This window comes from Thunnus maccoyii, chromosome 5 (genome assembly GCF_910596095.1).
Source record: "Thunnus maccoyii chromosome 5, fThuMac1.1, whole genome shotgun sequence".
NCBI lineage: Eukaryota > Metazoa > Chordata > Actinopteri > Scombriformes > Scombridae > Thunnus > Thunnus maccoyii.
Window position 1 is genome coordinate 20491673 of NC_056537.1, and position 21419 is coordinate 20513091.

The window sequence follows — 21419 nt, forward strand, 5'->3', positions numbered from 1 at the left end:
ACTTGTCCTTGCAGATGCCCTCATAATGTTTACTCATTTATACTTGCTCATTTTTAAATTATGCAGCTCTTACATGGATAGCAATTCAGCATGTTGTTTTGTTTAAAATTTATAAAAGATGTGTAAAGGTACTTCATGGATCAGTTAATCTCCCATCAACATTTCCATCAATTTGATACTTTACATTTCTCATGACATTGCTATTTTTTTTTTTTTTGATGCAAAATAACACTGCTGTACTTTCCATATCTACAACAGTAGCCAATTTGGCGTTATCAAAAAAGCCAACTTTTTTGAGAATTACTCAAATGTTATGAATAGCATCGCTCACATGTGCATTTGTTTACATTTTCATAGTCACACTATTTTGTCCTGCAGCTGTTAGTGATCCATTTTAAAGTAACTTATCTTTTTTAGAATTTTGTATCCATGTATCAAAAGTGTAGAGTATTTTTGTAAAACTAAACTTTTTTGGTTTATGCTCATATAGCACAGAATATCATTGCTGGTATGTTTTCCTGAAATGAAGCGCAGGTTTATTGTGAAGTGTATGACTGAAATTAGAAATGTAATTAAGTGGACATCAAGCAAATATGTTAAAACTTAATTCTACTGTTTTAACAATGGATTTACCTGACTTGTATCACATAATACATGGGCTAGGTTTCTGATGTTTCTTTTTTTTTTTTTTAACTTTTTTATTTCATGCATCTCAAATGGCACTTTGACTCATCCATTAACTGTAGATCAGGTTAGAGCGCAGTAGTGATGTTTCCAAGCATTCCATTCCTCTTGGGTAGGGGAGTTAAGAGCACATAATGTTGCGGAAGAAGTGCGGAACAGTAAATGCCTCTTAAAGCCATACCAACACATACCAACACACAAAGCCAACCTGTGACTTCAGTTTCATGAATGTAATTTTTACCTCATGGTGTGGACATAGAGCTCGCTCTACATCTAACATCGGACCAATTACAGTTTTAGAGAACATATATTTTGAGGCAGAGGGGATGGGTGGGTGGCACCAACTGTCATTTGTGTCACTGTACATTCGTCAGATTGTTTTGTCTTGGATTGTGGTTTAATTTCATGTTTTTTTTTTGTTTTGTTTTGGGTTTTTTTTATTTTTTACGTCCAGTTGTTTTCATTTTGAGCAATCCAGGATGCTCAGTCTGACTCTTCAAATAGCCACTTCCACCTGAAAAAAAACCATGTGAAACATTGATTTAATGGTGGTGAAGATAGCACACAAATCTTTACACAATATCGGTTTTGTCCTTCAGTCATGTAAATGAATATCCATGTATATTTAAATGTGAAATATACTGCAGGGGTATCTTGAATATCAATTGTGATGCTTTCAACAGAACTTTGTGTGCCTTGATAACTTTACCGTTATTCTGCTGTGTTTACTGGTGTCCCTTTTGTGTGCTATTTGGCTCCTTGTCCTTTTTATTCTCTAGGACTGTTTAAAATCAGGACACTTTTCATTGGTTCAAGTTTATTTCTAAACACGAGCATAACCATAGCCCATACTGGTATATTTTAGTGTTAACATTTTCTTTTTTGGAAATCCATTGCAAGATATCAGAGTTATTACTCTCTACATAATATTGTGCAGCTTCACCAGTGAATTGTCGACTTATTTTCTGTTGAAAATGTTTTTTTTGTTTGTTTTTTTCATGCCTCATGAGATTTGTACATGTGAGGTAAAAGGGACGAAACAGTGGAGATTGTTTTATGGAGAGCTTTCTTGTGTTGATGTGCTTGTCAACATTACTATTGTTGCTGTGAAATGCTTGATCAAAAGAAGCAACCATGATAAATTTACTGTTAATTGCCAATAGTGTGAGCGGTATCTTGTGTGTAATCAGTTTTGCTCACTTTTCCTAGTTCGCTTTCTATTTCACATTCTCCGACAGTTCTGTTGTATCCGTTCTGTGTAGCTTGAGCTTTAGTATCTAGCCTTACAACCCTGTAGTAGGGATTAAGGTCAACCCCAGTGTGTTATCATACATCTGAACTATTATTAACATGTACTTTGCCTTGATCTGGACATTTGTATACTCTTCAGTTTATATCTGTAATCCTGCTGCTACATTAAATGAATTAATAAAAATGTAACTGTCTCCGTTTGGTTCTTCTTTCCCCTTTAATTAAGAAAAGTTAAAGTGCAAAAGTTTTACAGACATGTCTTATTAATCCTTTTCATGTTTTGCATTGCACTCTTATCCTCACACGATTAATACAGTGTATTAGTAGACTGCAGTAACAATAAGAAATCTGAAGTCAGGTGTTTTATATTGGCACAAATACGTTTAGTCATAGTTTACTAATTCTTCGATGCAGAATCTGTTGAAAGAATGATAGCGGATCCTCAGAGTCAAAACCAACGTCAAACTCTGGTTTTTTCCTGAGAGCAAGGAGAGCAACCACTATGACCACCATAGCAGTCAGGCCCCATATGTGATACTGGTTTCCTGTATCAGGGTCTGTGAAATAAAACGAGTGCAACGGCCCCGTCATCCCAGCAGCACCATGAGTAGTAAAGTGGTCCTTCTCACTGGTGAAGAAGTCCAGTGGGACGGTGAATACGGCACTGGGTTTGGACGGGGACAAAATGACTCGTCTATGAAGCCAACCACCGGGGTCACCAAAAGACCACTCTGTTAAAAGAGATGAAGATAGGAGAGGGAACAACATCAGATAGAGATGGACCAAAAGCAGCTGACGTCCAGGAGGAGAATAAGACCCTAGTTCCCAAGTTTTACCTTGTTCATAATAGGGAACAGTTTACAGACAACCTGGACGTGGTCAGGTGGTAAACCTATCTCTTCCTCTGCCTCTCTCAGGGCAGTCTCCACATCATCTCTGTCACTGGGGTCTCTCTTCCCACCCAGGAAACACACCTCCCCAGCATTGGTCCTCAGCTGCAGACACAAATAAGTTGGTCAAAAGTTGTCAAATAATATAGACTAATGTGATCCTTCCTCTAAATAACATTAATGCAGGTTACCTCCTTTGACCGCAGGGTCATCAGGGTGTGCAGCTCTCCATCCTTCACTAACAGTGGGACCAGCACTGAGGCTTTAGGCAGCACAGGCAGATAGGAAAACTTGTTTCCAGTGTCAAACTGCTTTAATATGGCTATTGTATCCTCTTTTATGGGCATGATGGCAGCTCGGTTTCAATTCAGAGGAGGAAAGGTAAGCAGCAGGTAAGTGTACACACTGTAACTGTGGGGTTTCAGGTCCGAGTTAGTCTTATACAGCTAACCAATTTCTGTTGCCAGTAAAAAAGCAGCGGTACGGATATGAACTACTTGATTTGGGGTCTTAAAATAATGAAAAAGAAAATGTTTAAGTTTAAGGTGACCTTACGTCTTTACGTCACAACGTGCAAGCTAACGTTGGCACAAAAACTGAGCCTGCAGTAAATGTTAACTGTGAAAGCCAAAACGTCATTCTAGTTGATAGTTCGGTTAAAGTTCTTATCTCTGTCTTAGACATAAAATAGTAATTTAGTCAGTTTAAACGACGCCCAGGCTTACGGGTACATGTAAATAAGACCTTACAGAACGGTCACAGTACGCGGCGAACTTCCGCTTTCATGCCGCGTTCAGGCTCTGTCGGAAGGATGAGAAGGAGCCATCCGTCAAAGCCTAAAACGACTTAAGATGTTCAGAAAAGCATAAAGTGCAACTTTGTGCATTAACAACATAGCATTATATCCGTTAAGGTGAGTTTAATAACATTAAATGACGGACTTTAGCTAACGTGAGGCGTCCGCGTTTGCTTAATTTTCAGCCACTTTCGTGTTACTAAGTGCCAAGTCGGATATATCGAAGCTTTTAGGGGAAAAAACAGTTTCCCAATAAAACTATGACTTGGTTACGTGAACCATGGCTGTATTAGGGCGACAGTGAACGCCATTTACAAATTGGATACTCGTAATTACGGTAACTCCCATATCACTTGAACGCGGCAGCCCGTCTGTAGTACATCCACAAGCCATTTAACTATTAGTGCAGTCTAAATGGAGATTTCATGATTATTATACATCACATACACACACAAATAGATATAGAAAAAATAAACAAGAACATTATAGATGGAAATGCAAATATTATCACATGAAAGGACAGGGAAATTGTTTTTTTTTCTAGAATATGGCTTTAAAGTAGAGAAACTATTTGTAATGTGCCACCCACTCTCTCTTCTGGGAGAACTGAAAAAGTGCAACAGGAAAAAAACAGGATTCAAGGTTTTAACAGGATTTGTATTGCTGTAAACAGGTCCTCGATGAAAACATCACATGTGAAATAAAACATACAGTACATTCCAAGTCAGTCATTTTATAGCATAATGAGAGGTTATTTCAACATGATATCATGATAAGTCAAAACAGAAACATATAGAAACTGTGGGTTACTTACATTTGACTGACAGTTCACTGAACATAAAGCAGTAGCCTGAGACATGTGATTTAATGAGCAAATTAATTAATGTCATTCTCTTTCTATCTTCAAGATAAAACTGCAATTTACATTTACAGCCTATACACATAAGTGAATAAATAAATTAAAAGTTAACAACCAAAATATCCATAATATACATAATAATAATAATCCCATTTATTTAATATGGGGGGAAAAGAAATATTCCTCTTGAGGTTATTTACAACCCACAAGTCACATGTTGTGGATTCTTGTGTAGAAAAATAAAGATTCAAAACACAGCAAAGCTAAGGAGGGTCATCACAGTGGTCCTAGTCTTCATTGATTTCAGTCATCTTCTCTGCAGCGCTTCATCTCTTCACACTTTGTACTTCTCCTTGGCTTGATCATTCAGTATGCAGATGTGCTGTGAAATAATTACAAACAAACCGGAGGGCAGTTATTTCGAGTTTTTTAAAGCATTCATAGTCCAGGAAGTAGTTTCTGTTTCAATTCTGCTTTTTATACAGCCACTACATATACTATCCAGGACTGACACTGAGGTCATGTCATCTGTGTTGTTTCGAGAAAAATGAGTTTTAACAATTTGAGGAGTTCCAACTTCTACAATTACACAAATCACACATGATGGGTTTTTGAAGACCCAATTATCATTTTAAAAATAATACAATTTCAAAGAGGGATTAAGTATTTCTCCACCAGAATGGACCTTTTTAATGGCAGACTTTTTGACATGTCATAGTAGGAAAAGGCACAGGTGTCGCTAATAACATTAACAATGGCTCTGCTATATTCAGGTATACCAGTAAGCCATGAGAATGTGACAGTGAGCCAGCGTGCAACAACACCACGACCCTGAAACCAAAGCAGGTTAATGGAATTCAGCCATCATTAAGTCGATTATTTACACCTTTTTCCATTGTGACACGACAAAATGTCTTCTGTTAAAAGAAAGGCTTATTAAAAGGCCTAATATATTCCTGCCAGGCTTTGAAGCAGCATTTAGATTTTCATATAGGGAGATAAAATGTATTGAATATATGATGTATGACAGTGACATTATACTGTTGCAGTTTGATTGATACATTTTAGTACAAAACTGTGAAGTCCACTGATATTTTGTATGGCAACTCTGAAAATAGTATACTATGAGAATCAGTATATCATACATACTGCATACAATTAGTAGTGGTATGGAACTGGGACACATTGTTTCATAAAAAGTCATTATTTTCATCAGGAGTAATCAAATCTTATAGACTTACACTGAGATCTCTGAAGTACTCATTGTAGTCCAAAGCGTAGCCCACCAGAAAGGCATCCGGCACCTCAAAGCCAATGTCTGAGATAAAAAATAGAGACACCACCAATGTGAGTCATATACAGTACAAGAAACAAAACAACTACAGTAAATACAGTGGAAGTAAAACTCTTAAAGTGATCTGAAATTAGATCCGGAAACATTTACAGTAAGAAGAGGCTGTGTAGTGCTGACAGACGTTGCTCTTTTACTGTCTGTGTGAGGCTGTACTTAAGATGGTAGTGTTGTATAGCGGAAAGTCAAAACGCTTACAGTAACAGCTGTCCTTCAGGGACGATCTTAAAGAGATTATCCAACTCAAACCTAAAAGCATTACATAATCGCAGACAGTGCGACCTTGTGGCTACAGTATCAAGCAAGCTTTAGTGCAGAAGTGCCAGGCTCAACTACATTAGGAGTAGATTTTTCCTGAAATTAATGTTAATCCTGCACAGAAAACACAGCTTTATTAAGTAACACTTCACCAGCCCTTCAAAGCCCCAGACACATGTGAGTGCCCAAGTGAGCACTACTATACACTAATACATTACATAAATAACATGTGATGTAAGGTGGTACCATAAGTAAAGAGGTACTCACAGTCTGGTCTGTACCCTGAACTCCTCGGGGTCCTCTTCACCAAAAGACTTGAACAACAAACAGGGAATATACAGGATATCATATGAAACAAACGCCTTGAAAGAGAAATTAACATGTGAAAGAGAAAGAATTGTCACCATGACCTTTTTCAGCGCAGGTTTTAATCCTGATAGGTGGCTTTGATTTGTACACCTGCACAACACCTTGGCCAAACAAATGCTATTCATGGTTCAAGATCAACCACTTTGTGTGGAGCTTATTTTACATGCATGGCTGGAACCAGAGTAGAGAGCAAGTGGTGACCAATTATGGAACCCCTGCTGTCTTGAAAGGTCAGTTCACCCAAATTACTAAACAACATTTTTCCCTCTTGCCCATAGTGGTGTCCAACCATGCAGATAGTTTGGGTTTTTTTTAAAATATCTACCTCTGATCTCTCAAAACCTCAACACAAATGACATGTCTGCTGCCCACTCAAAATACATACAGTACTGTACAAAAGTTTTACACACTTAAGATGTTTAGATTCTTACCAATAATGCAATACCATCAGCGAGGCATCTGATCTGTCCCAAATTTATACTGCAGCATGACAACAACCCCGAACATACAGCCAGAGTCATAAATAACTATCTTCAGTGAAAATAAGAACAAGGAGTCCTGCAACAGATGGTATAGCCCCCACATTACATCAAGAGACAGAAGCAAAACTGAGACGCCTAAATCTACAGAGGAACTGTGGCAAGTTTTCCAAGATACTTGGGTTACCTTGAAAAACTGTGTGTGTACCAAGGAGAACTGGAGCTGTTTTATAGGCAAAGAATTGTTACACCAAATATTGAGTTCATTTCATTTGTTTACTGAATTTTGTATGAAGTTAATTGATAAATAAAAACTATTCATGGCATTACTTTTGAAAGCATCCTCACTTTAGTGCCTAAAAGTTTTGCACAGTACTGTATAACCAGAACAAAGGCTTGGGAATTTTATTTCATTTTATTTATCTTTTTGGTTGAACTAACCCTTTAAGTCATTGGTTACATTTAGACAGGTCAATTAAAAACTCTGTTATTTACACTGGAAACATCTGGGCAAGAGCCACATTGACAAGAGGTAAATAATTACAGACATGAAAGTAGGTTATGATTATTTTCATTATTGATTAATCACACAATTATTTTCTTGATTAATCATTGGTCTATAAAACATCAGAAAACTGTGAAAAATGGCCATTACAATTTCCCAAGCCCAAAGTGATGTAATCGTTGTCTCATTTTGTCCGACCAACAGTCCAAAACACAAAAGTACGCAATTTACTCTAATATTAAAGTCCAACTGAAATCACATTTAACCATCCCTCTTTGCAGTCAAAAATAAGTGTCAACATGTTTTTAAATATATTGTTAATAGTTTTGTATTATTAGAATGATGAAAAAAGGTTTTGGGAGTTAATATCAAAAATGCTCTTTTTTTTTCTCATCTGTCTTGGGGGCAGTGTGTGATTGATTGACATTAGCTGGCAGGCTAATGGTGTTACATTGTTCAGAACAGAGACAAAGTAAACAAACTGCTGTAGCCACAAGTCAGACAGTGTGTTAGTGTGTTACTAACAGGGATTTTGAATAGCATTTAGCAAATTAGCATCTAATGAATGAAGTCTGAAGTCACATTTTCAGGTATGTTTAAATGTTTACTGTGCTGCAGCTGAGCAGCTAATTAACCATCTAGCCTGCTAACTGATGTTAGAATGAGTGTTTGGTGGCTCGTTCAACAAGCTAAGGTGCTTGACAAGACTTGTGTTCAAGTTTGTAAGTTAGATAGATAGATAAGAAGGAGACTTTAGCAGGAAAGCTCATGTGGGTTGTTGTTCAGAGTCTGTGGCTCTTTTATTGTGTAGCAGGATGCTATCAGGCTCAGTGCGACCGTCTGCTCTGCCTATGATTGAACACCACATTATCACTTTATGCAAGATTTGATTTGCTGTACTGAAATAAGGACTCCAGCTACATAAGCGGATGATGGAAAGGTATTTCATTGAAATAATGCAAAACTAGGAAGCACCATCATGAAATCAAATCATTTAAAAGTAGTAGCAGTAGACAAAAAAAGGCAATTTAATTTCAGTTGGACTTGAAGACAAGTAAAAGCATCAAATTCACACATTTAAGAGGCTGGAACCATCAAATGTTTTTTTGCTTCAAAAATGACTTGAACAACAAATCAGTTATCAAAATAGACAGATTAGTTTTCTGTCGTTGATTGACTAGTTGCAGTTTAATGTGAAACAACAGAAATGACTATTTATACAGGAGGGCAAACTGCTATCTGTTATGCACATGCAGGCATCAGAGGAAACCCACACTGCTTCAACACATTTCCTGTTTCAACCAGCCCATCAGGAATACATCAGAGAAATGGCCTCTATCTCCACAGTGCAGTTAATAGTGCGGCAGATTAACTCTTAAGCTGCTCCCTCCCTCTGTCACATTACATCTCTAATACAGACCCAAAGTAAGAGTGTCCATTAGCTAAGAGCGCTGTTCCATGCACTCTCTCTGAAAACATACCAGCCAGTTATAGTGGACATCTATAATTTAGCTTGCTGGATTTGATTTGTGCCTTACCTTACAACTTTAACCATCTTGGGTTTACATTCACTCAGCAGGGAAAGTAGCGTCTGCATCGTCCTTCCTGTCTCCACAATATCCTTTTATAATGCAAGACATAAGAAGAAGTCGCATTAAAGTGGAGGCATTAACAGAAGGCAATAATATATGACAGATGTTGCTGTTTTACATCAAGAAATTTAATTTAAAAAGACAAATACTGATACACACTCATGCAATATTACCATATACACCAATACAGAACGATATATACCATAATATATCATGATATCAGTGTGATGAAGGTCTTAGTCAGGTGTTAAATTTTATGGATTAATCAAAAAAGTGACATTCCCATCTGATTATCTTATCTATAATTAAACTGAGAGGACATACAACAGTTTTATCAATATCTCCCACCCTTAATACAGAATAAAAAGTCTTACCTCAACAATCAAGACATTCTGCAGAAAACAAAATGGAAGAACAGTTGATGAAGTATACATGTATAAAAAGCTGTGTAGTTGAAGTATTTCTGCCTGTCAAACATCAGAGGACTAACCTTGCCTGAGAGATTTGACAGCTCATCCCCTCCGATGACTTTGACATTGTTTGTTGACTTGTCGTTCTAGAGGAGAGGAGACATCACACATCATACAAGTGTGTTTAGGGTTGCAGAGTTGGATTAACCTCATTTTGCCTGCTCTGCTTGAGTCACAACAAAAAAGCCACACCACAAATCTACATTTCATGTTCAAAATGCTGAATCTGCAGTGCGCAGTCCATTTCTGATTTAATGACATTGTTTTCATTTGTATTTGAAGCCAAGCCCATATCACACACCTCACATCAGCACAAGTGGTTCCTGGAAATGAAATGAGAAAGGCAGCTTACACAGTAGCTCTTCACCCTAATGAAATCCACTGTCAGCGGGACTGATTTATCACTGTTCTGGTTCAGCGCTTTAATGTAGTCCAGGAGGTCTGCGAAGAACTTGTAGCCCCCTTTCAGCACGCACAGGGCTACGATGTGGTGCCCCCCCATGTCCCGGATGATGTCTCGGGCCAGACGCTCTGTCCTGGACCACAGAGGGAAGACACACAACTGGATGAGGACAGGGAAACAGATTCCTGGTGAATTACAGTGCAGTGTTGATGCAGTTTGTACGGGCAGGGAGGAGAACCTTAACACGATATTGCACTTACGAATAATTGCTTACCATGCATTTCTCTGAACTGCAACAACCCCTCCCTGCCAAATCCACATTCAAATGCACCTCAGGACATTGGCTACAGTCATTTGTCAAGCAAATACAGTATGGTGCACTAGCAGGCTGGACTATTGTAACGCTCTCCTGTCTGGTGTGTCTAAAAAAGCTGTTGGTCAGTTACAGATGTACAGAGAACGAAGCAGCATCTGTTCTGACGCAAACCAGACAGAGCTCAGGTTACTCTAATTTTAAAATTTTTACCTGTCTGTCACAGAATTAATTTTAAAAATCTTTTATTGGTTTTTAAATCACTGAATGGCTTTGCCACATCTTACTTATCTGACATGGTTAAGACAAATGTGTCTGCTAGGTCACTTTGATCCTTTGGCTCAAACGTCTTGTTTGTTCCGAAGGTCAGAACTAAAAGGCACGGAGACGCCCCAAAACTCTGGACGAGTCCACCCAAGGCTCTAAGGGGCTCTAAATCTGTTGACACATCTTCTTACCATTGCTTTCTCCACCAGTGTTTTACCTGACAGTTGTTTCGTCTTGTCTTATCCAGTCATTTTTAATTTTCTTTTTTTTTATTGCTGTATCATAAATGTTATGACAATCTGCTTTTATATTGAGCACTTTGTGCTGCCTTTGAAGGATGAATTGTGCTACATGAATAAAGTTTGTTGTTATTACTGTAATCCTAGAATCGGCCAGTATGGCTGTGTGCGTCAGAGACAGTGAAAACAGGAAGAGCCAGAGAGTGAATGTGTGTCAGATGACTTGACAGAAATATGAGAGTATATAATTTCCAGTTTTGGTGCTGCTTAGAGGCTGCTGTTGATTGGTTTACCTGTCCATGATGAGTCCATGAGGGATGATCACCTTGTCCAAATCGTTCTCATAATGTCTAGGGACGCAGAAAAGGTCCAGCTCGTGGCCTTTCTCATCATCGGCGATCTGCAAAGAGAAGAAAAGACATCCCATTCAACTCTGCGCCAAAAAAAGGTTGGCACTGACAGATAACCAAGGATGCGTTTAAAACAACGTGAAGCCTCCCCTCGCCCCCCCCTAGCAACACAGAAGCCTCTTGACCACCTGTTTATCCCCGTACACTACATGACTGAGGAGATTTGGGGGATAAATGAGCATCAAACGCTGATGTAGCACGAGCAAACACTGATCGGAGGGACGCGTGCCACCTGCTGTCTGTCCAAACAGGCCTAATTACAGTACGAGGCGCACACAACCACACCCTGACAAGTGAACAAGTTAGACCCAAACAAATCCTCGGACATACCCGCAGCAAACAGCCTCACCTGCAGATACGAAGCCATGATACCGGCGGGTCTTCCGTTCCGTTCAGTCTCAGTGAAATATCAGAGGAGTCATACTCAGGTCCTTGGAGAGGAGGAGGAGAGGAGGAGTGTGTTGCCTGGAGGTTGCACAGGCTTGCTCTCTTCTCACCGACTGCTGCTGCTGTTGCTGACCGAGCAGCACATGCGATGCTCCTCTGGCGGGGGTTTAAGCCGTTTACGTCAGAATCCAGTTTACCTACCCAATAATCTGATTTGTCCGACACAACCTGGGCTTAAAATGCGCTGTATACTGGTTACAACCACTACTATTGCGTATTTTGGGAACAGGGAGGGGGGCAGCGATGTATTGCGAGTGTTTTGGGAGAAGCTGCAGATGACGCAGTTTTAAAAATACAACGGACTGCAGCTACGCCTCCTCCCAGTAACACTACACTGCTCTCACTGCTCTGTAGTGAGTTTATTTCTGTACACATCGATCTTTTTTGACACTAATATCCCGAAATTCACCCTCACTATTACAGTACTTTCAATTGAGCTATAGGACCAGTCAAAAGTTTCGACACACCCTCTCATTGAAATGAATGAGAAGGTGTGTCCAAACTTTTGACTGCTTCTGTGCATCTTCATCGTTTTATGTTTTACATTTTCATGATTTGATTTTCTGTCATCATTGTATATTAGTAATGCTCCATTTGTTGTGTTTTTTCTTACACTCTCATTTATTATACTATAAAGCTTACCTCAAGGTCCACATAGTAGCCGTGCCGGATTTTTCACTCATATCACATGATCATCAGCAGATGGAGGCTTCTCAGTTATGGAAATGTACACCCTCAAATTTGTTCTTTTTTATAGCCCCTTAAAGGATAGGTTCATAATTTTTCATGTTGTTCTTAAAACAACAGTCAGGAGCCCAAATGAACACTGACATGTTTTTCTTGCTGTAATCCCTTTATGATGCACTTTCTAAGTGATGCAGGAAAAAAAGTGCAAAAATCTATTTAAAGGTTTATTTGAAGCTAATATGAGGCTTCAATCAAGTCAGTATCTTTCAAAGATACTTTGTTCTTAGTACCAAATCCCCTTTTATAGTTACGATCCTTCCACTACAGATGAACAGGAAAACACTCCATTCAGACACAAAAATAAATCTTTTACTGAAAACACTAACTGTGGAAGATATCCACTTTATTTAACTAACTCAGACAGCTGAAGCCTCATATTATCTCCAGATAAACTGTGGAGGGTTGTAGATTTTGTCTCCCATCACTTACATTTCAAGTGCATTTGAAGGGGGTCTTCTGATGGTCAGTATGAACCGGAGGAAAGATAAGTTTTCAATGTTCATATGGGCACCTTACTGTTGTTTTAAGACAGATTTGAAGAAGTGTGAGTCTATCCTTTAAAGAGTTAACTTAAATTCTACTGTAGTCAATTATAGTCCTGCCTGTCAAGTAAATTTGAATCATAGATTTTAACTGGTTCCTACTTATAAAGTGGTATTGCCATATTTTATAATATAGTTTTGTGTTGTTTGTGCAGTATCATCAAAAATGTGTAATGGTGTTAGATGTAGAACTGGCTTACAGTCTGTCCAAAGCAGCTTCTCAACAACACAGCTTGTCCTCATTTTCATTTCAGTCTGTAATTTGATAGGCTGAGCATAATGAGTTCACACTGCCGTATGGGGAATATTTACACACAGCTTGTCTGTTCACTTGTGTTTTTATCCCAAATTCACCCTCTCTCAATAATTCCACATTAAAAGGTGATCTCAGCGGTATAAAACAGTTCACTAACTGCTCATTTAACTTAAAAAGATTTAAACATTTAACTGTGAAATTGCAAAAACAAGAAACTTTTAATATGATCCCAATTTAATGTGTGATAAACAAAACATTTTTCTCCATCTTACAAAAAATCAATACCAGGTGTTGTACGACACCAGGAGCATGGCAACTATGAAAACAGAATAAACAGGTTCTCATAGTTCAGAACACCAAAGAAGCAAACATCATCTCTGTACGATAAGAACAGTCTTTATGAGTGCCACTTGTAACCATGAGGCCAAATCTCAAATGACACCATTCCCCATATACAGTCCTACTTTTAGCCCGAGACCCACATACAGAGCTGTGACTGTGGGCAGAAAGTAGAGCACGATCCAGATGAAGACGACGTGATCTGAGAGAAGACCTTGAAGAAAGAACACTCATTTCTTCTTCTTCTCATCTTTCTTGGCACCGTCCGCTTTCTCCTTATCTTTGTCCTTCTCATCTTTTTTCTCCTTGTCATCTTTCTTCTCTTTCTTTCCTTCCTCCTTTTCCTGTCCTTCCTTCTTTTCTGCGTCTCGGTTGGAAATCTTGTTGTTGATCAGGTTGTGCAGAGCCACCACAGAGCGTATGAGCGAGGCCAGGTAGACCACCAGCATCTGGTCGTTGGTCTTAAGGTAAAACGCTTTTGTGAACTCCTGCAAAGACAAAATTCATGATAGTCAAAAAACAAACAAGTCATCTTATAAGACAACACACAGTAAGTATATATAGAGAGCCCAAGTGAAACAGGGACTTTGGGTTCTGTTCCAGGTGTAGCAAAACATATATCCAAATATCAATATGTTCTGTTGTATTAACTCCATATGTTTTAGATATGGATGGTTTAATATTGTTGTTTACTCAATATTTCTGTGGCCCTTAAATGTGCAGTTGTGTAGGATTTAGTGGCATCTAGTGGTGAGGTTTCAGATTGCAACCAACTGAATATCCCTCCCCTTCCAAGTGTGTAGGAAAAGCTACAGTGGCTGCAAAACTTGCAAAAAACACAACTCTCTAGAGCCAGTATTTGGTTTGTCCATTCTGGGCTACTGTGGAAACATGGCGGTGCAACTTGGCGGGCCCCGTAGAAGAGGACCTGCTCCTTCTGTAGATATAAAGGGCTCATTCTAAGATAACAAAAACACAACAATTCTTATTTTCAGGTGATTATACTCCAATTAAAACATACTTATGAATATTATATTCCATTTATGCCAGGCCCGTTTCGCTAGTTGCCACTACACTCTACACACTGCACCTCTAACGAACCTAGTTTCTCATAAGCTTCAGACCAGACTGGTGTAAAAGTTTTTAGACAGCAGAGCTCCCTTCCATGGGATCATGGTTTTCAGTTAGTAAATAAAATCAATGACAATTGACTTTACAGGTGTTTGTAAATGGTATGTATAAGGACGAAGCCATGTTACAATAATAAGAGAACCTATAGCTGTAAATTTTCATGGGAGTTGCAGGGTTTTTTTTGTATGCTAAAAATTGATCATTGTTTAACTTTGTTAAAATCATATAGGTTTCACCTTCTAAAAGCAAATGCTGTAAAGGTAGACAAATTGTCCTTGAATATGAAAAAAAAACATCCCAGAAAATGCTTAATTTCAACTTCCAAACTTCAGAAAGACGTGTGAAAAAAACAACTGAATTACTGCATTAAGTTACAGAAGCTAGAGGAACAGGAACCAGCTCAAAGATGACATCATGTGTTTGATCCTGCTGATTACATATAAAGCACTCCACGTCCTCGCTCCTAGCTACATTTCTGAGCTCCTTGTTCCCCATTCCACTTCACGACCTCTTTGATCCTCACATCTCAGCTTTCTATCTATCCCCCATACTTAGCCCCAACTCTGTGGAATCATCTTCCACAATCTGTTAGATCTGCCGAATCCTTGGACTGTTATAAACAACGCCTAAAAACGTGTTTATATCAGCAAGCCTTTCTATAGACCTCCCTTCATGTTCCTATGTCCTGTTTTATTCCAGTTTGGTTGATTTCTCTCTGTGCCGTGTTTGTCTATTTTATTAATTTATTTGTTTAAATTTTGCATGTGTATGTGTCTGTAAAGGGCTTTGTAACTGTGTTTTAAAAAAGTGCTATATAAATAAAAGCTTACTTACTTACTATCATCATCACAAACAATAAGAAGGTTAAAGGTAAATTAATTACTGTGATGAACCTTAATAAAATATTTTGAATAGCGTCAAAGCCAAAAATATACTACAAAAGTGTCAGGAATCAGGAATTTGTCTTTTTATGCCATCACGATGTTGGTTTATGTGGTTCACAGGACAATTATTTTGGTAGTAGATCATTTTATCTATTGATGAACTGCTCTAAATCAATACATTGTATTAAAAAACAACAAAGGAATTGCAGATTTCAAAGTTTATCACAAAATTTCATTTGGAAGACATCACTACAGTAAATTACAGTCACCATTAGTCAACACATTTCCTGAACATGACTCAATTTGCCCTCCAGTGGATAAAATAAGAAAGTGCTGCAGGCTAAAAATGTTGACTATTTTTATAGTGTCATTTTTTGTTTTTCCTTCAACTTCTCTTTGGTTCAGAGTGTTAATTAAATATTGTGCAGCAGGCAAAAGAATCTGGAAGTGGATGCAAAATCATTCCTTTCTATTTCAGTATTTAGCTGAAATAGAAAGAAACTTTAGCTGGACTTAAACAATGAAATCGATAGAAGGTGTAACAATAACTAACTTGCAGCTTGTAAAAATCAAACTCTCAAAGACACTAGAAAAATATTTATCCAGATGTCACTTAAAATCTAGTGAAATTTGTCCCACTGCAGTTCAACAGACACCCATTTCTGTGCAGTGATTACTGCAAATACAAAATAAATACACATCAAACAGAACTTACCAGTAGATTAACATCTGGCAGCAGGTTGAAGACATCCTGCAGCTGGTAGATGATCTGATGGTTGATGGGAAGTTTGCCTGCTGCTACTCGCTCAAGGTAAGAGCGGATGTCCAACAGCTTCGAGTTCAGTCCCTTCAAACCATGAACCTGGTTTGTGATGCGCTGTGACAGAGTGCCCACTGTGGTATCCTTGATATCTCTGTAAACAGGATGCAACAGATAAAAAGTTGGTATGTGTTTACATTTTTGGTTAACTCAATTACACAAGACGTTGTCATTTTGTTAAACAATATCTGCCTGTTTGTGTTTGCACTTTGGTGATTGAAGCAAAGTAGTACCAGAGTTGCATCATTTATACTAATAGTCAGTATGTGATTAACAGTGTAGCAAAATGTGTGAATCAAAGGATTGTTTGGTACCTGAGCAGGTGTTCAACTCCCACTTCTTCTGCCTCTTCAGCTCCAATCTCACTGGTGACATGTTCAAATGTCTTGGATGTCGGAGTGCCATCCTAGAAAAATAAATGAAAATAATTCAAACTACAATTTAAATCAAAGTTTGTTTTCAACTGAGACAACAAAAACCTCTCAAATAATATGTTTCTTTCAATAAATCACAGTTGTGTTTGGAACATTTTGCAAGACAAAGTTATTATTTCAGAATAAACTGGATGACAAACACTTAAGTACAGACTGTCATCTTTCATAGGAATACTTTCTGTCAGTCAAAGGAAAAATGGAAGAACTACAGCTTTTTTTGTTCTGATTCAGTGTGGTTCCCAATTGACGTTTTGGGCAAATTAAATATACAACATAGTATCTTTGGTATGACCCTAATAACTGTGTTTTTTAACATTATCAATGGTGAAATTCAAATTTAAATTAATACTTTTTTAAAGGCAAAACAAGTGCCTACAACTATATAACACAGCTTTAGAAATTCTAAAAATTACAGAAATAGCTTTTTTTTTTTTTTAAATTGAAAACCACAGGAGTTGTGCCCAAGGAACTCTACACACTTTATCACTAAACTTCCACAAATAAAAATGTATTAATTATGTCATTTATAACTTTTACTTCAATAAGAACAGAAACCTTCCTTCACTCCAAACATTGTATTTAACTCCAAACAACTTTTATTCAGTCAACTTCAACACAGTCCATGGTTCACTTACGTCATGTATTTCTTCGACAGAGATGTATGCTTCTGTGGGCAGGCCGAGATCTTTGGGCTTCACATCTATAATGACTAACACCTGTTAGGAAAAGCAACATGTGAGAGAGTTATTCAAACATCAGAAGGAACATAATAGGATGAAGTGTTTCCAAGATATATGAAGCAGAAGAAAAAAAAAATCAAGTAATTACATACCGAATTGGTACAGTACTGCTTGATGAGCTCATTGATGGCAATATCATTCTTGTGCAACTTCGGTCCTGTGTGATACCATCCGACTATCCTTTCTCGGGCTAAAAACCAGGGAATACAAGGAGTTATTCACAAACATATAATCATCCTAACACAGAAAAGTAAAGCACAACTGAATTACGTAGAGACCAGCAGAATCTTACCATTAACTTTCTTGAACATGCCATACATATTCTCCAAGTAGTCATGATCCAGGAACCACACTGAGTCATCCCTGTCGTCCTCATCAAATGGCACTGGAAAGAAACATTGACAGTAAATTAGTGATTTGACAGTATCTTACACACAGTAAGACAAACGTGGCTAACTTACAACATTCAATGACTTTAAAAAATAATTTTGCTCCACACTGTGCAAAAGCAGTCATTACCCTACAGTAAAATGCTATCTAGTGCATATGTTAAAGCCCCCCTCCACTCAAAAATGTTTTGTCCATTTTGTGGATATTTATATCACTAGATTTATTGTCAGATTAAGACTTTACCAGAAAAACGTGAGATAAATTTATAAAATATGGTGCGTTCAACTCGAAAATGTGTTTTGCTTCTTGTTACTTCAGTTGGATGTTTGAGCTTCACTGCGCAGAATGATTTATGTGCAGAGTTTAACACTAGAAGGCTGTTTTCACATTCATCTGCTGAAGGTGGAAAATTTCTCTGTGCTCATCTTAAAACTGAGTTACAGGTGTGTACCTATAAGCATAATTTGTGACATCACAACTAGTTTGGAGTCAGTCGTGGTCCAGTATGAAACTTACACAACTGTGATGTGGAAACTTGAAGCCTACAGTGCACAAACACTGAGAATGGACTTTACAATGAAGTAGGAGACATCTTGTGTCCAGCAGTAAAACTTTTTAATTTAGAATTATTTGCATATTCATACATTCTGGCTTTTTCAATGAGGGGGAAGGAGTAGATACAAAAAAAAGTGATTCTAACAAGGTTTTTTGTGGGGAAAAAATATATGACAAAAATTATTATTCAGAGTATTTTGTATATATCTTAAACTTGTCTAAAGAGGATCTTTAACATATTTATATTTGAGGCACTGTTATCAAGACACTCACCTGCAAAGCTGTTTGACACATCAAGAACTTTCTTCTGCCATGACCCAAGGAGGACTCCGACAACTCGTTTCTGGTTGCCAACTTTCCCTATTCTGCAAGATTGAATAAAATCAAATTAACAGGGCAAATTAACTTGTCAGTTACCGTATTTTAGTTTAGTACTCCCATCTTTGAAGTAACGCCATTACTCATCAACACAGAATGAGTCGTTAGCCTGTTCGGTAATGTATGCTAAGCTAATGCTTTCATGTTATCCATCGCTCATGAAATAAAATGACATGATTGTGTCTTTGTAATAATGACGTCTGTTACTAATCAATAGTGCCGTATCATTCATTCATTCATTCCACTGACATTGTCGAGCTTGGTGACGAACTAAAGTGATTTGAGTGAGCTAACTTACTAGCCTGGTCTCTGACTCAGCAGGGCTAACATTAGCTTAGCTTAGCGGCAACGTTACGCTTCACGACACTTTAACAGCCAACACTTGCAGAGTCTGAACATATAAATTCAAACATACTGACCTGTTGAAATGATCAACCACGCTGAGCAACACCAGCGGGTGAACAACCACATTTTCCACCGCTAACTCCGGCATTTTCGTAGTGAAGATAAACAGGACAGCACACAACCCTCCTCCACACAATGACGGCTACGCTACACTTTCCGCTTGCGTCTGACGTGGCTTCCGTTGCTCTTGGCAACCACGGGACGCGGAGAGGAGAGCCAAAAGACAGCTGCTCGCAGACAAAATGGTAGGAACCGAGCACGTAAGTTTACCGTATTTTGTGTCAGAAAAGATTTTTCTAAATTTGCTTTACGTTATGCCACTTAATGGTAAATGTATTAATGTTTATATTAACGTTTGATAACCGGAAACGTTAGCTCTAACATGAAACTTGAAAAGTGGCCGTTATTAGCAGATTCTGCCAAACAGACATTTCTTATGTAACGTAGATATTTAGGTTTTTTATTAAATGTCTTTTCTTGTGTCCTGCAGGCTGATGTTGAGGAAACACTGAAGAGGATCGAAGCCCATAAAGGTGTTATTGGAACAATAATTGTAAATGCAGAAGGTAAGCCAAAAAAACATAAGAATTAAATAGTTTTCTTAGATGTTTACAATGCAGCATATCTGTAAAGGTGACTGTTTTCTTTATTTATTTATTTTTCAGGTATTCCCATCAGGACAACTTTAGATAACTCTGCCACGGTTCAGTATGCAGGACTTCTTCGCCACCTCACAATGAAGGCCAGGAGCACTGTCAGAGACATTGACCCTCAAAATGACCTCACCTTCCTTCGCATTCGCTCCAAGAAACATGAGATCATGGTTACACCAGGTAAGTTAAACTGATGTTGACTTGTACTAATGACCACTGAAACAAGCATTTAATATTATCCCAGCTGTAAGAGAAACATTGTTGGCTCTAAATTTGTATTCTTCTCTTCTTTCATGCCTTCTCAGAGAACGACTTTCTTCTGATAGTCATCCAGAACCCATGTGAATAGCTGCTGGACATTTCCATGAGAGTCAGCCTTTAGTTTATCACATGATGGTGCTTTATCCATGCAAAATATCTTTTACCACTGTGTTAAACCACTCCATGTCCTGTATAACCCCTCTTTTTCAACTTTAAACTCAAGTATTTTGCCTTAATAAACACAATGCATTGTCTGTTTTACACAATATTTATTTCTTTCAATCTATGTCTTGGTATTGATACTGAATAAAATGATGAAATAAAGCTGCTGGTCATTGTACAGTACTCAGTATATCCTAACTGTTAATTCTGTTCATGTACAGATAGATGGGTGAGAAACTCAGGAGGAAACCTGAATAAATGAATTAAGCAACATAAACGCAGATACGTCTATACTGGTGTGCTGCATGATACAGTTAATTAACATGTGACTTTAGTAAAAATGCTGAGCAGACCCAGTTGACCTCAATCTTTCAATCAAGAAAGCAAGAGGAAAAGATCTAAGTGACTTTGAAAGAAGATTCATCATTGGGTCATGGATGACAGAAGCAGGGACAGAAACAGTGGATTGACAAAAGCAACATCTGCATGTAGAATGTACGGGGGTCCGACGGCTCTGTGCTCTGGTTTACATTTTCTTGGCAAAGTTTGGGTCCACTTGTCTTCTTACAGGAGAGGTTTATCGCAAACCACTGCAAGTTATTTTGAGTGACTGATTTTATCCAGTGATGAAATATTTCAATCCTGATGCGAGGGATCTCCTCCAGGATGTCGATGGTAAACTGAAAATGATGTAAATCACAAGCTGTGGCTTTTGAAGTCACCATATCTTACCATATTGAACACCTACAGTATTAGAGAGTTTGGACTAGCAAGATTTTAGGAAACGCTCTCCACCACAATCATCAAAACACCAACAGAGAGAATATCTTTCTATAGACGAGTGGAATATGTGCCAAGGTGCATTGATCCCCGGCTCCTCCAGTCCGCATGTTGAAGTGACAGACTGAACCACAAATTGCTTCCAATAGCTGCGCCATCAGTATGTGATTGTGTGTGTGAATTATTTACATTGTACTGTAAAGTGCTTTGGATAAAAAGCACTATATTGCTCCTGATGAGCAGGTTGGCATCTTGCATGGCAGCCTCTGCCATCAGTGGGTGAATTTGTTGTTATTGTAGACCAGAAAAGCGCTATATAAGTGCAGCCCATTTACCATTTTACAGGAAATGATGAGGAG

The 21419-nt window shown here is 38.1% G+C and overlaps 4 protein-coding genes across 6 annotated transcripts; 1 reads left to right on the top strand and 3 right to left on the bottom strand.

The window, feature by feature from the left end:
* Window positions 1–677: 677 nt before the first annotated feature.
* On the bottom strand, window positions 678–3642 carry nudt7 (nudix (nucleoside diphosphate linked moiety X)-type motif 7). The gene is given in 4 exon segments (XM_042411299.1): window positions 678–2600; window positions 2603–2666; window positions 2772–2930; window positions 3017–3642. Coding segments are annotated over 4 exon segments (657 nt in total). The 5' UTR covers window positions 3173–3642; the 3' UTR covers window positions 678–2322.
* Window positions 3643–4257: 615 nt separating this feature from the next.
* hprt1l (hypoxanthine phosphoribosyltransferase 1, like) lies at window positions 4258–12019 on the bottom strand. Of its 2 annotated transcripts, none has more exons than XM_042411920.1 (9): window positions 11486–12019; window positions 11020–11126; window positions 9857–10040; window positions 9525–9590; window positions 9409–9426; window positions 8981–9063; window positions 6357–6403; window positions 5722–5798; window positions 4258–4862 (listed from the first exon to the last, which is right to left on the bottom strand). In XM_042411920.1, the coding sequence occupies exons 1-9, from the start codon at window positions 11501–11503 to the stop codon at window positions 4815–4817; spliced, it is 648 nt and encodes a 215-aa protein (XP_042267854.1). In that variant the 5' UTR covers window positions 11504–12019; the 3' UTR covers window positions 4258–4814. The 2 variants fall into 2 exon arrangements, with proteins under 2 accessions (XP_042267854.1, XP_042267853.1); XM_042411919.1 differs by lacking the exon at window positions 11486–12019 and adding an exon at window positions 11265–11359.
* A 1325-nt stretch (window positions 12020–13344) lies between these two features.
* Window positions 13345–19396, bottom strand: psmd7 (proteasome 26S subunit, non-ATPase 7). Its single transcript, XM_042411917.1, has 8 exons — window positions 19219–19396; window positions 18695–18786; window positions 17769–17861; window positions 17569–17666; window positions 17372–17452; window positions 16617–16708; window positions 16198–16396; window positions 13345–13955 (listed from the first exon to the last, which is right to left on the bottom strand). The coding sequence occupies exons 1-8, from the start codon at window positions 19290–19292 to the stop codon at window positions 13698–13700; spliced, it is 987 nt and encodes a 328-aa protein (XP_042267851.1). The 5' UTR covers window positions 19293–19396; the 3' UTR covers window positions 13345–13697.
* LOC121897430 (dynein light chain roadblock-type 2) lies at window positions 19359–20463 on the top strand. Of its 2 annotated transcripts, none has more exons than XM_042411922.1 (4): window positions 19359–19449; window positions 19695–19770; window positions 19870–20037; window positions 20163–20463. In XM_042411922.1, the coding sequence occupies exons 1-4, from the start codon at window positions 19447–19449 to the stop codon at window positions 20204–20206; spliced, it is 291 nt and encodes a 96-aa protein (XP_042267856.1). In that variant the 5' UTR covers window positions 19359–19446; the 3' UTR covers window positions 20207–20463. The 2 variants fall into 2 exon arrangements, with proteins under 2 accessions (XP_042267856.1, XP_042267855.1); XM_042411921.1 differs by having other exon boundaries at window positions 19369–19464.
* Window positions 20464–21419: the final 956 nt, after the last annotated feature.